General features: G+C 53.3%; 2 protein-coding genes across 5 annotated transcripts in view; one reads left to right on the forward strand and one right to left on the reverse strand.

The window, feature by feature from the left end:
• ST7L (suppression of tumorigenicity 7 like) overlaps window positions 1-5844 on the forward strand; it is a 74907-nt gene extending 69063 nt beyond the window's left edge. For 2 of the 3 annotated variants that reach the window (XM_045816788.1, XM_045816792.1), the window contains exon 15: window positions 4516-4885. In XM_045816788.1, coding sequence (XP_045672744.1) covers window positions 4516-4734 — 219 coding nt within the window. In that variant the 3' untranslated portion in view covers window positions 4735-4885. Of the gene's footprint in view, window positions 1-4515; window positions 4886-5742 lie in introns of those variants that run through there. The other variant, XM_045816789.1, reaches the window with a different exon arrangement.
• On the reverse strand, window positions 4937-18449 carry WNT2B (Wnt family member 2B). Of its 2 annotated transcripts, none has more exons than XM_045816794.1 (5): window positions 18435-18449; window positions 11395-11615; window positions 10094-10371; window positions 9142-9406; window positions 4937-5767 (listed from the first exon to the last, which is right to left on the reverse strand). In XM_045816794.1, the coding sequence occupies exons 2-5, from the start codon at window positions 11519-11521 to the stop codon at window positions 5538-5540; spliced, it is 900 nt and encodes a 299-aa protein (XP_045672750.1). In that variant the 5' UTR covers window positions 11522-11615; window positions 18435-18449; the 3' UTR covers window positions 4937-5537. The 2 variants fall into 2 exon arrangements, with proteins under 2 accessions (XP_045672750.1, XP_045672749.1); XM_045816793.1 differs by lacking the exon at window positions 18435-18449 and adding an exon at window positions 17308-17931.
• Between the last annotated feature and the right edge of the window lie 320 nt (window positions 18450-18769).

The following is an 18769-nucleotide window of genomic DNA, read 5'->3' on the forward strand; positions in this document are numbered from 1 at the left end:
TAAATGTGGACTACTTAGTACAGTGATCATGTGGTGGTGGTGGTGGTAATTGTGGCTGAAATAGCAAAAAGGGGATGCGTTGATGAGGTTAGAGAAAGCCTAGTCCATTCCTCTTGTAAATTCTGCTCAGATGCACCCTCCTAGAATATTTGTATTAATTTATTCTGAAGGTGCTGGGACTGTGGTGCCTCCAGCCCTATGCGTCCTCAGTCTCTGAGGAGCAACCAGGACTTGAAGTCCTAAGCCCTAGGTTTAAGTTCTGGCTGAGCCACTCAATGCCCACGTGACCTTGGACAAATCACTGAGCCTCTCTGCACAGCACCTGTGCAGTGAGTGTAACTCCTCCCTCATGGATTTGGTTGCGAATTATGTATCTGCTAACGCATTTTGTTCATAAAAAAGCTTTTCGTGAATGTCCCACATTTATTCTTGGAGAAGCCCTACCCTGAACGTTGTCAAATAGGACAGCTGTGGATTAAACTGGATTCCTTTTTTCTGTACTCAGCTCAGCCTTTCTCTTTGGTCAGGCCTGCTTACAGGGGCTGGTGGTACTGACATAAAGTCAGCAGATTTTGGCTCCTTTGGTCAAAGAAAGGGAACTCCCGTGTCCAGCTGTTCCATCCATAAACTCAGGCAGAGTGGAAGTGAGCAAAGGCAAATTTTAAGCCAAGATAGTTCAGAGTTAGCGGGGCAAGGAGGGAATGCTTGCCTTTCTTTCTCAAATCCAGGTTGACTAGAACATCTTAAGTAAAGCAGGAATAGGCATAAAGATGCTGAGAGATCATTTAAGTCATGAAAGGGAAGTAGGAAAATGTGCTTATAAACACTCCCTCTCTTCTATCCCTTTGTGGGGTCAGGGGCAGGATACTACTGACACCCCACTATTGCCTGAAACCTGCCAGTTACCCAGAGAGAAGAACGCTTGGGAAATTTCAGTTCGTGAAGCAGTAACTGTGACATATTTGCCCTAGGAAAGCTACTGCTTGCTCCTCTCCAATACCTCTCTTGGGGAGATTGTCTCTGGAAAGCCAAAGCTGTCCCGCTTTCTAACCTAACAAGAGTTAAAAACAACAACAGGTCCTGAGAGGTAGGACCTGCCCACGGCACATAGGCCACCAATCCTGCTGTCTCCAGAGTGAATCAGCCCCGAGGAGTCTCTGACCCTTTGCTTGGGTGATAATTGTCCATTGTTGATCCCTTTCTGCCTCCTTCCCCTGCCACTCCCAGTGGACAGCCAGTCCTCAAACCAAACAGCTGCTTGCATGTTAACAATGTGACTTTTAAATATTGCTTGGTTATCGCTTACCCTCTGTTGTTGGTATGATTTTTAAAGGATTTGATTGAAGTCTAGTTGCTTTCTTTCTTTTTTTTTTTTTTTTTTACTGTTGGGGAGAGGGAGGATGACTAGAATGAGAAAAACTGTGTATGTCCACATACGTTTATGTGTGTCCGTATATGTGCACTTCAGTGTGTGTGTATCCTCACAGTTGTGTACAGATGGGGAGGGCAAAGTGTGAAAAGGAAGCATCTCTAGTTTTCCAACACTGCTTCAAAGATGCCCAACCCCCATAGTAGCAAGCAATTCCTAAGTGGAGGGTGGGGGCAGAGGCCTCCACCAAGGCCATCAATAACCAGGTGTGAGCTATAGGTCTCTGTGTAATGCAAAGCTCTCCCGTATTTCATTTCTGCACCCAGGGGGCGGCTCTGCAGGATTGCTTACGGAGAGCTCTGTGTCTGGCACCTCTCTCCACAAGGCCCAGGCGCCCAGGGTCCCACCAACCTGCCCAGGAATGCATCACATTGTTCTCTGGTGCTGTAATTTGGCTGCAGGAGCGAGGCCGACAGCCTCCCGGGGATGAGAAATATGTCCTCCTTTGGTCTTCTGCCCTGTGACCACTGAGGGCATTGAAATAAAAACTCGGAAAGGCGGAGGGGAAAAATTCTAATTATCTCTCTTATATTAAGCCAATGTTCTAAGTGGGTCTGAGAATTTGGCAAGGGCTTAGCGGTTGGTGTTCTTGCTGAGGGAGGTGAGAGAAAGGGGAAGAAATTACTCTCTGCAAAAGGGAGGAGGAGAAATGAGGCTGTGAGTGGTCATGAGTCAGACCTACAAGGCTTTCTGCAAACAGACCCTCAAGGCCAGGCAATGTTTGATTCTTTAAAATAATCTCAAGTCCCTGGGTGCATTTTTCCAGCATCACTCTAAGGAAGAGTATGGATTAGTGCTGTTAATCCAGGTTGGCAATGATGACACGGGTTGGCTTTTACCTTCAGGGTGCAGTTAAGGCTGGCATCCTTACTTTTACATAAGAGAACCTGGCTACACATTGTACAGCTGAGATTCTTCAGTCACATGCCTTCTCTAAAAGATTCTAAGATCCTTGCCCTGCCTGGTGTGGCTCAGTGGATTGAGTGCTGGCCTGCGAACCAAAGGGCTGTTCCATTTTCAGTCGGAGCACATGCCTGGGTTGTGGGCCGGATCCTCAGTGGGGAGCATGCAGGAGGCAATCACACATTGATATTTCTCTCTCTCTCTTTCTCTCTCCCTTCCCCACTCTCTAAAACATAAATAAAATCTAAAAAAAGAGAAAAAAGAAAAAAAAAGCTTCCAAGATCCTTAAAGGATAATGTCTCTTCAGTTAACTTTGTATCCAAATAGCACTTTCTGCCTGCATCATACCTAAACATTAGAAGTTAAAAGAAAAGAGAACCCATAGGAAGGACTGGAAGAGAGGAGAGGGGCTAAGAGACTGCTGGTGTGAGGGACAGACCTCTGTTGCATAGGGGAAGGTGGCGGGAGGGTGCTATTAAAGGCAGTGAGTGAGTAGCAGCAGAACTAAGTGGAGCCCTGACTACACCAAAGGAAGTTCTCATTTTGCTGCTTGTTCCAAATAAATTAGTTTCTGTTTGTATAGCACAGAATGGACGCCAGTTGTCTAAAGCCAATCGGAATGCAGAAGCAAGCTGAGGAGTAAGAGGAAAAATTAATTGCTTGGCTGTCATTCCTTCTTGGAGCCACATAACCTCTGCAGTGGGGCTCACATGGACCTCTTGTCTCTCCCTGTCCACCTCACTCTTCAAACTTCTTGCTTTCTGGACAGCTCACTCGTGTCTCAACCAGTCATAGGAAAACACAAAACTTGGGTCTTTATGGATTAGAATTGGGAGCCCAGAGAAAAGCCCAGAGCAGTATTAGATGCCAGAAGAGGCCGGCTTCCTTCCCCGAGGGAAGAACCGAAAAAGGACGGACACGAGAGCACAGGTAGATTAAACTCAGGTTGATTTCCCGTGGGAAACCATTCTTGCTGCAGCGGGGTGATGTCCTTGTGAGAGCAGGGCTTAGCTGGGACCCGAGGCTCGCCCAGGGACCCGGCACACGAGATGGCACCCTCCCGTAAGTTCGGTTAACTCTATTCCTGAGTTCACACCGACTCCAACCCTCTCACCTTCCCACTACCCTAGGACTTTCCTCCTCTTAATCCCAGCTCTAGATGTCAGAAGCTCTTCTCTTCCCCTCCAGTCTCCCCCTCCCTAATCCCACCATTGGCTCATCAGTTATCCAGTTGACTCCACTCCGCGAGGAAGACATTCCCCTGGCCTGACTCACTCCGTCCTATTTCTCCACAGGAATCCCCTCACCGCAGACCACAAGGGCCCTGACTAGCTCATGTTTTGTGTTAATGGATGTGAAATCGGAGCAAACCCCCTCGCCAAAAGAAAAACCACCCCAAACTCTCCCACACAGGTCTCAGCAGGTTACACAAATATTAGTCCTATCATCCAAATAAATCTGCCCCCATGGCCCAGAGCTATGGCTCCCTTCTGCTGCCTGTGCAGAGTGAAGCTGTTCCACAAACATGCAAGGACCCCAAGGGATGTTGGAGAGGAACTGGGGAAGGGGGGCATGGCTGTATTCAGAATTCCTTGTGTAGGCTCCTTAATCCACAGCCTGCTGTCAATACTTTATTGTTCTGAAGTAAGTCTTGATGGGCTAGACCAGTTAAGGGGCTTTGGTAAGAGTGTCTGTTGGCTGGAGTTTGAGGCATAATTAAAACTTAGTATCTAAGATAGTTTCATACTGTCATTTTATAGATGAGAAGATAGTGGCTCAGAGAATTTGAGTATCTTGCTTCAAAATATCAAAAACAGCTGTGATTCCAACCCATGTCTGTTATAACTGCAAATTTCTACACTACTCCGCTCCTTTAAAATGTCAGCAGGCAAGAGATAAATAATCACTGTTCAAATCACATAAAAATAGGACATCACAGTGTCATACCCTCTCACTGACTATCTGCTATCTCTGGAGACTCGGTGACTGCAAGCTTAGCTAGGCAGTGGGTAGTAGCCTAGAAGGAACTCCCTATTGAAGCCAAACACAGAATGAACAACGATGATCACCAGGACTGGGAGAGTCACTGACTGAACAAAGATTTGTTGAATAAATGGGGAAAGGCTGCTTTCTAAGCCGTTTACCACTTTGGCCCCAAGGCCCTGCTCTCTTTCCCTCTACAGTCACTGGGTCCCGCTCCCAGCCTCAAAGGTGAGGATCCTCTCCTGCAAACTGCCAGAGCAAGAGCTCTCTGCCCGCCTGCTGTGCACTGGTGCCTCGGGTGGGCCCTTGAGATCAGGACTGCTCCCCTCTCCCACCTCCACACGTCGTGCATCTTGTTCTCCGTATTCCCTCAACCTGCTGACCACCAGAGGAATGCATGGAAATGCAGTAGAGTTTAAATGCATGGAGAGTTTAAAAAATAAAATTCCAAGGCCTAGACAGACTTACTACATCTGCTTCCTCAGGATGTTCTGGGTATTCTAATGATCTGGCAGGCATGGGTACCATGGCATGCCCTCACTTTGACCAGGCAGCCAGTGAGCAAAAGGGCCAGTGCTGTCTGATACAGACTGAAAAGGGGGGAGAGATCGGAAGAGAATGTATGTTTGTATAGTTATATAATTTTTTCCCTTAACAAAACACAGCAGTTGATAAACATATGAGCATATGAATGGAACCTTGTCCACTGTGGCTAACTCTCATCTAACTCTCAATAATGGACGAATGTTGTAGCCTAAGAGTTTCTTTTGGGGTACACGGAAGTCTGCTCAAACTGACCCAGGGAAGAGATAATGTGGTTTCATCTCTGTCCCATCCACTCTCAGCCAGGTGGGAATGAAAGGAAGCTCTCTCCAGGTATCCTTCCTCATGCACACACACGAGTGTCAGGAAGCCAGCGCAGGGGAAGAGAAACATGAGCCTTGACTGTGTGCTTTAGTGCAACTCATTTGCTCTGAAGATCGCTTCTGACCTCCAGAGCAGGCAGTCAGAGAGCTGCTTGGTTTCTCACATTCCCTGTCAACTCCTTCCCAGGGCTCGGGAACCAGCCAGGACACCAGAGTCCCTCCGGATTATGCTCCAAGTCCTTAAATAGAAGCTATAGCATCCCAGGGTTGAGGGTGGAGGAAGGTGTGCATGCAAAGATCTTGTGCTTTCGAGTCAGGAGGTTTGAAGTGGAGGGATGAGTGAGGTATTTATATGTTCAGGTCTGGTCCAGCCACTCTGCCTTCTTGGGGGCCTTGCAGGTGTGGACGTCCACAGTGTTTCTGCACTCCTTGCACCGCACAGCACAGCACCAGTGGAATTTGCACTCACACTGGGTGACCCGGGTGACTCGAGTTGTGTCGTAGCCTCGGCCACAGCACATGATTTCACAACCGTCTGTCCCTTTCGATGTCTTGCTGCAGACACGGCCTGCAGTGCCCAGGGAACCTGGGTTGGGGAAGAGAGACAGTGAGAACCAAGTTGGCGCTTATTCACTCCAGCTGCTCTGAGTTCCCTTACCTGCATGCTTACCAGGAAACCCTGAAGAATCTCTTCTCCTGAAAACACCCCACTGGCCGGCCTGATCATCCCCTCCCGGCCCTCCACCCTAGGCCAGTTTCCTCCCACCGCAGGGACTGCCCGGAGACCACTGGCTTCACCAGCAGTGCCCTCCCTGCCAACGCACACTCCTAGACCTCTTCAAAACTTGGCCTTGAGGCATGTGTCATTGTCAAAGCCAGGTGAAGACTCTCTAATGTGTGTTTGAATTTTTCTGTAATAAGAAGTTTTAAAAATAGCCTATCATGTATCTTTTCCAGAAAGTCCTGCCACAACTCTGATCCAGCTACCACTTGTTGGCATTTTGGTCCTTCGTTTATATCTTTAAGTTGCACTGCACAGGAAAGTAGTGTAGTATGGCTGTGAAAAGCATGCGCCTGGTGTCAGAGTGTTTAAGTTTAAATCCCACGCTCGCCACTTTTCAGCTATGTGATTTGCAAGTCAGTTCATCCCTCTGGTCTTTAGTTTTCTCATATGAAAATAGGCATAATAATAGCATCTAACTCAGTGGACTGTTGTGTGATCTCTACAATCTCTATTCAAACCAGGAGGTGAACTGAGTATCTTGACACGGGGGAGGCATACCCCTAAGGAACTCCTGACGAATATCCCTTGCCTTACCCTGGCAGTGGGGACTCTTGAAGGGCAGGGGTGGTGTTTCTCCATGCACAGAAAATGCTCAGGACCTCATCCTGCCTGATTCTGGCAAAGGAGATCCTGACAACAGATCATAAAATGATAGAATTTTGGACGGGATGGATCCTAGACAGTATCTCCTCAACCCTCTCCCAGAGATGGGAAAGTGGCTAGCCTGGGAGTTCAAGGGGGGAGTAAATTAACTGACTTCTATAGCAGGAGTCTGCATATCCTACTGGGATACGGGAGGAAAATGCTAGAGCTTCTGTATTTGTGTTCTTTACTCTATCGATTTAAATATACCTATTCTGTATTGTGTTTTTTAAAAAATATTTTATTTATTTATTTTTAAAGAGGGGAAGGGAAGGAGAAAGAGAGGGAGACAAACATCAATGCGTGGTTGCCTCTCATGTACCCCCTACTGGGGACCTGGCCCAAAACCCAGGTAATGTGCCCTGATTAGGAACTGAACCCGCAACACTTTGGTTCGCAGGCTGGCACTCAATCCGCTGAGCCATACCAGCCAGGGCTATTGTGTTTTATAATGTACATATTAGTACAGCAGAACCTAGATATAATTCATAAGTGAATATACACATATGAGAGGTGCATGCTCAAATTTTTTCAATGATAGGAAGGTACAAGTTACAATGTCAGAAGACCACTGCTGCAGGGTGTGGCCGACTAGGTCTTCTATGTGTACTGTTCTCCTAACTGCAGGAGTTGGGTCTTAAGTCCTTCCTGTGCATGAGAAGTCTCTTCCACCCTCCGGAGCTGAGACATCCAGTGTAGTAGCCACTGACCAAATAAGATCACTTAGACTTAAGGTAATTAAAGTTAAATAAATTTTAAACCTTAATTCCTTGGTCACACTAGCTGTATTTCAAATACTCAGTAATCACATGTAGCTCAGTGGCTACTGTGTTAGAGAGCTCAGATGTAGAACGTTTCTGTCATCACAGAAGATTCAGTCGGACAGTACTGCCTTGAAGGGAATTCCTGGCTCCATATTCCCTTTGGGATGACTTGGACCCTTTGAATTCCAGGCCCCACTTTGGCTTTTATGAGACTTAATTTTATGCCTCTGAGAAAACACGTATGTGACTCACCTCCCTCCTAATTCCAAAGATCCTTCCCCAAAGGGGCATGCTAGGTGTGGTAGTTAGCTAGCGTAGGCTTACACCTAGGATGTGATGGAATGACTTCCGGGCATTTGGAAAGTAGTCCTCTCGATTATACCACAGGAAATCACTGGGGGAATCAGACGGGCTCCCTCAACCTTTCTGTCTCAGCACCCTGTAAAGTACACGGGCTGTTTTCTCTGTTACGTGGGTAAAGCTCCACTCAGGTTCTGTGCCCAGGTTTGCTCTGAACCACTTGACTCTCCAGCAACGACAGTGATGGGTGAAAACACAGCACCAAAGCCCTGACCAGGGTGGTTCACTCGGTTGGTTGGGCATCGTCCCGCAAAGCGGAACGGCACCCGTTTGATTTCCTGTCAGGGCACGTGCCTGGGTTGTGGGTTTGGTCCCCCGTCAGGGTGTGTATGAGAGGCAACTGATCGATGTTTCTCTCTTTCTCCCTCCCTCCCCCTCTCTCTAAAAGTAAATAAATAAAATCTTTAAAAGAAAAAAGAAAACAGTTCCAAAGACAGCTGAGGTTTTTTACTCCACCTCACCCAAGTCCTGCCTGCTGAGGCTGAGTCTGGGAGTCCAGGAGTCACCAGGGGAAGAGCCGCTTGGGGCATTGCACGTTGGTCCAGTTTACCCTATCTGAACCCGAGATCGGACCCGAGATGGTAACTTCCATTCCTTGGGGTAATACCATATCACCTTCCAGCATCCCCAAGAATTGCACCACAAATACCTGTCACAGATATTTGCTGCTTCCTGCCAGTGGCCAGCCTTGGTAGGGTGCTCCTCTTTCCTTGCTTCCCCAGCTCCACGTTAGTGTTCAATGGCAGCACACTGGATAGAGCCTTTCAAGGTCATCTGTGGTCTGATCCCAACCATCCTTCTACTTCTAGTCTCCCTTATCGGAAATCTTCACTCAGTCAGATTAATCTGCTCCCTGTTCCTGGAACCGATCACGTACCACCTACCATTCTGCTTCTGCGTGGACAATATCTGCCTGTTCTCTCCAGCGATCCAGATAATCCCCACACTTCGGAAACGGCTTACATTCCACGTTTTCAAACCAGCTTCTCGATTTCTCTAGTCATCTGTCTTTTGCCCGTTACATCTGTCTGCCTATTACGTCTTATTCCTTAGCTAGATTGTAAAAAGCCGGAGACTTAGGGCTGCATCTTAGGCTTCTGTGTGGCCCACACATTGCTCGGTACTGAGAACAGGTGACTCATTCGGCAGTCACTGAGCAGTTTCTCTCACTTCTGTATATCAGACGGACCTCAGGCCTGCAGGTGCTGAGCGGCCTCTCCTCTCTGACTGGGCAGCACTGGCTGGCAGGCCGAGTCATCAGTCATCGATCTCCTTCCAAGATTTTCATGTCAGGAGGAGACTGACTCTTCCCACAGCATCCCCTCCCTAACTCCTGAGGATGAACAAACCATGACTACTCAGGGGTGCTGGCACTAGGTCTCCACGTCCCCACCTGCTTTCCCTACTCACCTGCAGCCTTGTCCAAGACACAGTAGTCTGGGGAGTTGTCAAAGTAGACGAGGTCAGTCCTGGTGGCACGGCGATAGCCTTGGCGGGCTGCTGTGAAGTTGGCACCGTCTTGTGTGGCTGTCACCTGCACAGCCCCGTCATAGCGCCGCCGTAGGTAGTCACCTGTGCGACGGAAGTCTGAAAGTGCACGCCAGCAGGTGCGCAGAGTACAGGAGCCACTCACGCCGTGGCACTTACACTCCAGCTTCAGAAACCGCCGCACAGCCTGGGAGGGAGGGAGGCAGGCAGGTAAGGGAGAGGCAGCCAGGCAGGGCACTTTAGTCATCCCTTGAACTAAAAACACGAGTGCTCTGAGGTCTGCAGGACCTGGTCTTGGCTGGCCATTGGTCGTTCTTTCCCCCATCAGATCCCACCCATTCTTCCTGATCAAATTCAAGAACCTCTTCTTCCAGGAAGCCTTCTTGGATCTACAATGCTCTTCTTTTCATGATAGGCTGTTTGAACTTTAGGGCCACAGAATTCTGTTGGTGATTACAGTATGCTAGCACATCGAGTATTTTGGAGTTCAAGGTACCATGCCTTCTGCTTCTGTAGCATGTCCTTTTCCAGCATAGGACTGGGCACATGGGAGGTGCTCAGGTACCAGTGGGCTGACTGGAGCAAGCCCTCATCCTCCTCAGTCTTTGTGGAAGTACGCTTTTTCCTGCTTAAAGAGTTATTTCCCTCCTTTTCTCCACCTGTCCCTACTTTCCACTTCATGAAGACTCTATGCATCTGGCTGAACCTAGGCATTCCCAAGCTCCCTTGCATTTACTGGTCCTGTCCAGGGGGTTGGGGCACTTGGAAGGAACCCAGAAGCCCTCAGCACTTCCACCTTCACATCTAGTCCATGAGCACACACCCGGTCACCCCCAGCAAACAGGAGCACACAGGCGTAGCTGTGAATACTGACCGTGCGGCCGCAGCGGTTGTTGTGTAAGTTCATGAGGGCCCGAGCATCCTTAAGCCTCTTCTCCTTGGCGTCCACGAAGGCCTTGGCAAAGCGAACACCATAGTGGATGTTGTCGCTGCAGCCACCCCAGTCAAAGTCCCCACGCTGGTCATGGTGTCTGCCACGGGTATAGGGGTCACAGCTGCACACACTCAGTTCACCCTGGCTGCAGGCACGGGTGATAGCGTGGACCACCCCAGCTGATGAGATGGCATATACAAATGCTGCCTCCCGGCTACCTAGAGAGAGGGGGGTGCAAGTGTGTCTCAGGAAGGTCCCCTTCTTCAGCCCACAGAACCCCCAGCTGAAATTTCTCTTCTCTTTTCTTTCCTAGAGCAGCCCCAGCACGTTCTTTATTTAAATTGCCCCTCCCTTCCTAGATCATTCTCCGGAACAGCTGACCCCTTGCCCTACCCCTCACTACTGTCTGTCTCTTTCTTTGTACAGCTGACTTCCTGGGCTAACCTGTACTCTTGCTTCCTTGCAAACTCCCTGGATCCACCCATGAAAAAGTTTCAGGTGAACTGTCGCCTCCCACGGAGTGCCAACCCTCGCTCAGCTGCGCCTGCCCTCGTCCCCAGTCCACGCCTTTTCAGGCCCACTCTGCTGGACAGTTCCCCAACAGCGGAGACCCCAGCCCAGGGGGGTCAGCCTCTTTGGAGAGATAGGCTACCTTCCCCTGCCTGCTTCCTCCCTTCCCTGCTCTCGAGGACTGATGAATCCTCACTCCTGTCCCTCTGATACTTCTGGTTTCCCATCTCATTCCCTTTCTCCTAGTTTACCGTCGTCTAGCTCTGCTTAGCCCTTTTTTGCTGAGCTGGGGCCAAACCGCAAACTCTCCAAATGTTTACATATCACCTTTCTGTTTATCCCGTGCTCCATCACTGTAGTGTCTGGAGTATCGGAGTGAGGGCAGTGATTGTGGTGATGAGAACCTGGTCCTCAGCCTGGCAGTGCACGGAGACCCACACACTGGGGGTTGGGGAGGGACAGGCAAGGGAAGAAGAAAGAGGGAGGCACTCGGGAATGCTGCTGCTTTGTCCCATCATCCCAGAACACTGGGACTTAGAGGGGCCTCTGGCTGCATATCTAAAGTCCTGAGGCTCTGCTCCCAGCTGTATCCTGGGCTGTGCCCACAACCGTTTCTCTGATTATGAAGTAGTGTATAGGACAGGGAGAGGAGATCACACCTCCCCTATCCACTCAGCACCCCAAGCATAGGACGGGAAGGAGGCGCTGGGTAGGGTGGAAGAGGCCCCTACTTCTGAGCATGACGCGGCCAAAGACAGTGTGGTCCCGGTCCAGGGTGGTGCAGTTCCAGCGGTGGTGGCGGAACTGGTGCTGGCACTCTCGGATCCACTCTCGGGCACCCTCGCCCACCGAGCGCATGATGTCCGGGTAACGCTGGCACAGCTGCCGCTGCCGGCTCACCAGACCCGGGATATTGTCACAGATCACTCGGGTCCCCAGTGCCCCGATGTACCTGCAAGGTGGAGATGGTCTTGTCAGAGCATCTGGGCCCCTTTTCTGCAGCAGGAGAGGACTAAGGAGGGGAAAGTTTTGGCATTCAGACCTTGGAGTGGTTCCTTCCCCTTTCCCAGCCCACATTCCCTGAGGCTGATGGGTAGAACCAGTCCCCACAAGCTCTGGAGAAGTAGTTATATAGTTGCAAAGAGTAATTGAGTGGTCTCCCAGCATCACGAGTTCCCCAGCCAAAGGCCAAAGTGATACACACTCTCAGCACGCAGGCCAGGCTGTGTCACATACACAAAAAGCTGTGGGCATGTCACATTAAACCCATTGCCTGTTTATTTAATAAACATTAAGAGCCTCATGGAAAAATAAACTAACAAAACGAGAGTCTGAGATAACACTCTTACACCCACATGTAAGAGGCATGTCCTGCATGGTTGGTCCGTGAAGACACGGGTTGAGGAAGAAGGATGGAGACAGGGAGGGGCCAGCGAGCAGGGACACAGAGGGCAACTCTGAGTAACGTTTACAGCCCTTGTCAGACCAGTGCAGCTAAATTGCCCATTCCCAACCAGAGGTCTGGGGAGGAAGACCCCACTCCCAGCTCTCCTCCCCTTATGCTGTATTTCCAGGCCTGTGGCCTTTTGTAGCTGATGAGTCTTGATTCTTTCAAACCCTCCTCCCCAGCCTATAGGGCAGGATGTCCTGCATGGGCAGAGGACTATTGCTGTGGGAAGCCCAAGGCCAAGGTGAAGCAAGACAGTGACACTCCCCATATTCCAGTCCCCAGTTTGCCCAATATGAACTATTTTAAGAAGGTCATTGGGTAGGCTACTAAAAGATGGGTGGGTTGCTAAAGTCATTCTCAAATTTCTCCGGGCAATATTTTTTCTTCATTTAAACACTGGACTCCACATTTAGGCCTGGACTCCACCACGAGCCTCGGGAAGACCATTTCACAGAGAAGGCAGGACTGTATCATCACTTTTTCTCCCCACAAGGCCACCAAATGAGATCTGACCCATTCACCCAATTCTCACGCCCCCTTTATCTCTCCAACACCCAGCACCTTCCTGATTTGCTGGGAATTCTCCATTCTCCTGTCCTAACACATCAAGGGACGCCTCCTCGCCCCTTTTCGCAACAGGTGGGGGCCACGGAGGGCAGTAGCTGCCACAGACAGGAAAGATTTTGGTTTGGGCTGTGAATGAGCCTGTGGTTTGGGAAAGAGCCCCATATGGGCCTAGAAGTGGGTGGGGAGAGGGAGGGTGGCCAGTGGGTAATGGGGCAAAGCCGGACTGCCCTGGGCTCTATGTGCCCCTTCCCCCCCATTCCTACGCCCCACCCTCACCCACAGACCGGGTCACCACTGGTGATACCAACTAAAACAAACACGAGGAGGGCTGAAGCTCGCCTCTTCTGGACCTCAGCAGGGCTGATGGGGCCCATCTGTCCCGGGGGAGGGGGAGCGGGCTGAGCCGGCTCTGAGAAATCCCATGGAATCAGCGTCCACAGCACTGTCCATCAGGGCAACAGCTTCCAGGAACAAACAAAATAAACACCCCAGGCTGGGCCAGGCCGGAAAGGGCCTCCTGACGCACAGCCCGGAGTTACACCCACTGCCGCGGTGCTTTGTTTGGAGATTCAAGACCGTTGGAGCTGGAGCCCATCCCTGTCTCACCACCATTCTGCTTCCCCAGTGCAGCCTGAGTACTGCCCTAAGCAATGGGTGTTTGTTTGTTTTTTATTGGGGCTTGGGAAGAGGGGGGTTAGATGGGAATGGGAGACCAGTCATCCAGCCCTCATGAGACAGTCTGGAGTGAGGCAGGCCAAACTCTGGCAAAAAGTCCTTCCTGTGGTCTGACTTAAATCCACTCTGCTGTAGCCCACATTGGTCCTCCTTGTCACATCCTCACTGAGCGTGGGAACATCTGTTCAGTATCTGAGATGGGAAGATAATTAAGTTTCTCCTCCTACCACCCCACTAAGTAGCTACTTCAAGATTCTGTAGAACAGGGTGCTTGTCTGCTGATCAGTGACCCTGAGCCTGAGCCAGGGCCCCAGCCCATTTCCTTCTCAGCTCAACACATGCCCGCAAAATGCCTGCCATGTGCCAGGCACTTAGCCCAGCTGTCAGGGGCACCAAGATGTTTACGGGCTGGTAGTGGTGAGATACCCCTGACTCTAGCTCTCTCTACCCACCCCGAAGTTTTCACTTCCTTCCCAGCTTCCGGCCTCAGAATGATTTTCTTCACCTACTCTGACTATCCCTTCCTTTGACAGAGTGACTCACATCCTACTATCTATCGCTCTAGCCCCTTGCCACTCTAGGTGTGGTCGCCAGAGCAGTATTTGCATCACCTGGGGATCTGCGGGAAGTGCAGAGCCTCAGGCCCCATCCCAGGCCTACCGGATGAGGAGCTGCACTTTCCCGACATCCCCAGCTGATCTGCATGCACTGCTCCGTGAAGGCATGGATTTTTGTCTGTTTTGTTCACTTCAGCATCCCCAGCGCCGAGAACAGTGTGTGGCACACAGTAGGTACTCAATAACTACTTGTTGAATAAACCCTAACCGCTCTGATTTACCCCCAACCCTCTTCTCCCCCTTAGCCAGTCATAAACTTCACTTCAATTACAGCGTCACTCCTTGCGGACATCGCCAGTCTAGCTGCAGATGGTTTATGTTCGTGTCTTGTTAATGAGGCCAGGGAGCCTCTTCTGATTTCCCCTTTTATAGTTCCCTAGGGCACACAGTTCAGGCCAGCCCAACAGGGCTTTGAGCACAGGGATAAAGCCATTACCCTCCCTGAATCTCTTAATACAACATCATTTATATGGTACCTTACAGTTTACAAAACATTTTTCTACACAAAGATCCTGAGAGAGAGGAGAGGGAGGAAGAGAGAGAGAGAGAGGGAGAGAGGGGGAGAGAGATCTCCATGTTACAGGTGAAGAAACTGAGGTTCGGGAAGAATAAGTGATGATACTCAGCTCTATCCATCAGAGCTAGTCAGAGAACCAGGGGAACCAAGGACATCTGACTCCAAAGTCTACATGCATTTTCATTCCAAGGGCAAGAGAGGCTTAACCAGGAGTAGGCCAATCTGACTTCAGAATTGGTTGAACTTGAGTTTCTTGCTCCTCCCTTCCTATCCCTCACTTTCTTCGTATGTGAAATGGGGATGACAGTAGTATCCGCCACACTGGACCACTGGAGGGATTGGAGAAAGTGATGCGCATAAGTGTTTAGCCTTAGTGTCTGGAGCTTAGTGAGGGCCCAGTAAATGGCAGCCACTGTTGGCAACAACGATGTTAATGTTGTTACCCCACTCTGTTCTTCTCCTTTTGTGAATCCATGACTCCGTCTGGCTCTTGCGATGCCCTACAGCCAAGCCCCTGCAGAATGCAGAATGGAGCAGGGAAGCACATGCCAGGAGCCCCTGTTTCTTGTTCTGTCTGTTAAAGACTATGCAGAGACATCATTTCCTCCTCCAGTTATAAAGTGGGAGAGGGAAGGTGTGGCTGGAGAGGAAGGGAAGGGCTGTGAGGAAGAGCAGACTGTGCGCTGGGGAGAGCGTTGACCTGCTCCGGAAGGGAATGTGGACCCACATGTAGTCCACAGCGTCTGCTCGAGAGGTTGTACAGGATGCCACCCTTGCTGGTTTTCTCCCTAAGGGGAAGAGATAATGCCCTTGGGGGCCTGGCCTGCCTGTAGAGGGCAGCTTTCCACTTTATCCCCGAAGGGATGCCCAGGGAGCAGGCACCTGGGCCTGCAGCGGGAGGGCAAGAGGCCAGGAGATGGAAATAGCCTCTGCACTCACTGCCCAGCCTGCCCCGCTGCCGCCTTCCTCAAGTTCACAGGGACCGCTGAGTCCCTGCCTCCCCCGCCTGCCTCCCCAGCTAGCTCTCCCACCCAGGGTGCTTTCCCCCAGATCTTTAATATGAACCACGTGGGGAGGAGGAGTAGAGTGAGAAAGAAAAAGGGAGAGAGACTAGCCAAAGGGACAGAATTCCGACCCGGGAGAACTCCAGATGGGTCTCGGGGAACCACCTCCAGGGTGCTAAAACCACCAGGCTGACTGACACTTCCTCACCTGAGTACCACATGGTCTCCGAGACGCGCTCCCCCCCCCCAACTGGAAAGAAGGAACCGCGAGTCCCTAAAAGCAGGCTGCCATCTGGGATGGATAATGACGTTCACCCTTTCTCTACAGGGCCACTGAAGAGGCATGTCCCCAGCCAGACTGGGCCCTTGAGGGTAAAGGGTGGCTTTGAGCTCCCTCTGAACTTGGAAAGGCTTTTCTCCTCACCCCCTTCTTCCCTTTCCCTTTCTAAAGGAATGTTTCAAGCCAGATGTAAGATATGGGCCTCCCTGCTCCCCCATCCAGAACCCCCCTCCTTGCCTTCCCCAACACTGCAGAGATAAAAAAGATCCAAAAGAGAGATTTTTCTGAAACAGGAAAACGGGGTGGGGGGTGGGGGGGGTGGGGGTGGGGGGGTGGGGGGTGGGGGTGGGGGGTGGGGATGGCGAGCAAGAGACGCATCTTGAAATGATAGGAATCTTCGGCCCAAGCTCGCTGGCCCCTCAGCCAGCTACCCCTCATCCTTTCAGCCAAAATTCCGAGCCCGGAGGAGAAAAGCCGCAGGGCGCGAGGGGAGAGGAGACCACACGCTGAGGTGGCGATAGGGTGGGGGAGGGCTGGAGAGGGGCAGAGGGAAGAGAGGAAGGGGCACTGCGTGGGCAGAGAGGAGCAACGGTGCAGCCCGAGAGGCCACTTGGGGGTGGAGAGGAGAGGTGAGCAGCCTGAGCCCTTTCTCAGGCCACCTCTCCCCGCTGCCCTGCTCCGCAGGAGGAGGAAGGCGAGTGCCACCCAGGCACTGGGCGCAGGGGCCTTGCAGACGTCCAGCCGGTCTGCACTGCTCTGTGGCTCCTCTGCCCTCTGGCGAAGTGTCCGGAGTCTAAGGCCTTGCAGGGAGTCTGCGGACCGGGTCTCGGTGGTCTGGGGCGCCACGAGCCCCTAGTTCTCGGAGGGGACAGAGAGGGTCGTCGGGGCGGGGAAAGGAAGCCGGGAGGGGGATCTCAGAGTTCCAAGTGGCATCCTTAAGACAGGCGCTGGAGACAGATGCCTAAATTACGCAAACCCGAGTGTTTTGCTTTAATCGTGGGAGTTAATGGGGCAGTTGCGGCCTCACCGAAGCCGCGCGGCGTTGCTGGGCTGGCGGACTAGCGAGGCTCTTCCTCCATCGCGCGCCGTCCCCTTCGCCACCTCCCAGGGCGGCGACCGGGGGCGATCACGCGTTCTCGTTGCAAGGCCGCAGATAGGTGACTGCTTTCCGAGTCCGCCCCAGAGAACCTCGGAGGGCAGCTCGTGCCCGGGAAGGACTGAGCTGAAGCACGGACGCAGTACCTGGGGGTCTGGAAAGCCTACGCCACCCGCGTCCTTGTTCCAAATACCCCGCACCCACCTCCTCCGGAGGAGAAGGCGCCCCCCCCCTCCGCGCCATCGCCCTCGCTGCTGCCCGCCCGCGTCCCTCCGCAACTTCGGTGACAGCCCGTCCCGGAACGTGCCTAACTCCGTCGAGGCGCGACCTAGTCTCCGGAGCTGTGGGTGCCGGGACCGGACCGGTGTCTTCCCTCCGGGCGCCTCCGGCCTCTCTGACCCGGAGCCTCACCCTCCCAAACCTGCGAGCCGCACTCACCACCAGGACGTGTCTACGCGGGCCGGCAGCGTCAGCAGCAGCAGCAGCAGCAAGCAGGCAAGACTGAGGCGGGCTGAAGCCCGAGAGCCGTCGGGGGCCGCGGGTCTGGGCGCGGGAGCGGGGACAGGGGCGCGGGAGCGCCGAGGGGGGAGCTGCGCGGCGTCCTCCGCACCGCCCGGCTTCAGCATAGCTCCCCAAAGGCTCCTGCCGCGCGGCCCGGAGGGGCGAGGACGCGGCACCGGCTGGGGGTACTCAGGCTGCTCCTACTCACCCCCCTGGGGGGCCATAGGCTCGCGGTCGGCCGGGGACCTAGGGGCACCTGGGCTCCAGGAGTCGGGGAGCAGGGTCCCGGAGAGGGACGCAGCGAGCTGTGTCTGGAAGCCGACGGCGGCGCTCGCTCGGGGTGCGGTGTCAGGGGGTCGGCGGCGCGGAGTGGGGCTGCGGGTAGAGTGTGCGGACAGCCCCTCCGGCCGCGGGCTCTCATTGGACGGCGCGGGGCGGGGCCGAAGCTGGGGACACGCGGGGCCCTCCAGGCGGCTCCGCCCGCGCAGCCCCGGCCCTCCGCTGCGCCCTAGGTGTGGCGGCCGCCTCCGCCCCTCGACGCCGGGGCACTGCACCGCTCCGCTCCCCCACCTGCTCCGGCGGGGTGCGGTGGGCGCAGCGGCGCCCCACTGCGCCCAGAGCGCCCAGTCCCATCCGACACCGCGCCACCGGGTCCTAGCGCCCTGCATTCGGCAGCCCCAAACTAACGTGGGCGATGGCCGGGAGCGCGGAGCAGGGGCTTGCAGATACTTCCCCCGGTCCGCCAACCTACAGTGACACTGGAGCTGAGCACGGGGGGCGCGCACAGTTCCTCGGGTCCTCTCTCCGTTCCTGCGCTCCCGTGAAAGGGGCACAGTCGGGAAGCGGCGGGAGAATCTCTACTGCCTGTTCAACGGTGCCAGCAGGGCGCCCTGGGCAGCCGGCTTCAGGTAGGGCTTCTGTCCTCTAGGGCTCGTTGCCCCGGTTCCTCCGACCCCCACCCCACCAAAAAACTTTTAGACTTCGCTTCCGTCCGCCTATCCGGCCCTGCTGCTTCCCTCCGGCCTGGGGACCGGTAATCGGTGGCCGAAACAGAGGGGGCACACCTGCGGACCGGATGCGGACTCCCGGCCCGTTACAGCCCGGACTCAGCAGAGCTCCGGCTCCCCCGGCTCTCCCGGTGCCTCGGTCCCCCACCCCCTGGGGCGGGGCTGCGAGTAGGAAAGAATCAGAAACAGCTGGGCGGCTTTGCGGAGCAGAGGCCGGGGTGGGGGTCCGGCAGAAAGAATGGAAGCCCCGGAGCCATTTCTCTCCTTCGCCGTTCCACCCCTGGTCCTCTCCACTGCTAGCGGCCCTCCCTCCCCGCACCGCGCACCGCCTGGGGGCGTGGCGAGTCGGGAAGCGGTGGGAGGTGTTACTGCGGAGAGTGACTCCCCTCGTC

This window comes from Phyllostomus hastatus, unplaced genomic scaffold (genome assembly GCF_019186645.2).
Source record: "Phyllostomus hastatus isolate PE091 unplaced genomic scaffold, TTU_PhHast_1.1 phas_scaffold_216, whole genome shotgun sequence".
NCBI classification, from domain to species: Eukaryota; Metazoa; Chordata; class Mammalia; order Chiroptera; family Phyllostomidae; genus Phyllostomus; species Phyllostomus hastatus.

Coding starts and splice junctions, on each gene's coding strand:
- WNT2B (XM_045816793.1), bottom strand. CDS start 17,495: ATGCTGAAGCCGGGCGGTGCGGAGGACGCCGCGCAGCTCCCCCCTCGG. Junction 9,407..10,093: donor ACAACCGCTGCGGCCGCACG/GTCAGTATTCAC, acceptor CCTCCCTCCCAG/GCTGTGCGGCGGTTTCTGAA. Junction 5,768..9,141: donor TGTCTTGGACAAGGCTGCAG/GTGAGTAGGGAA, acceptor TCCCCAACCCAG/GTTCCCTGGGCACTGCAGGC.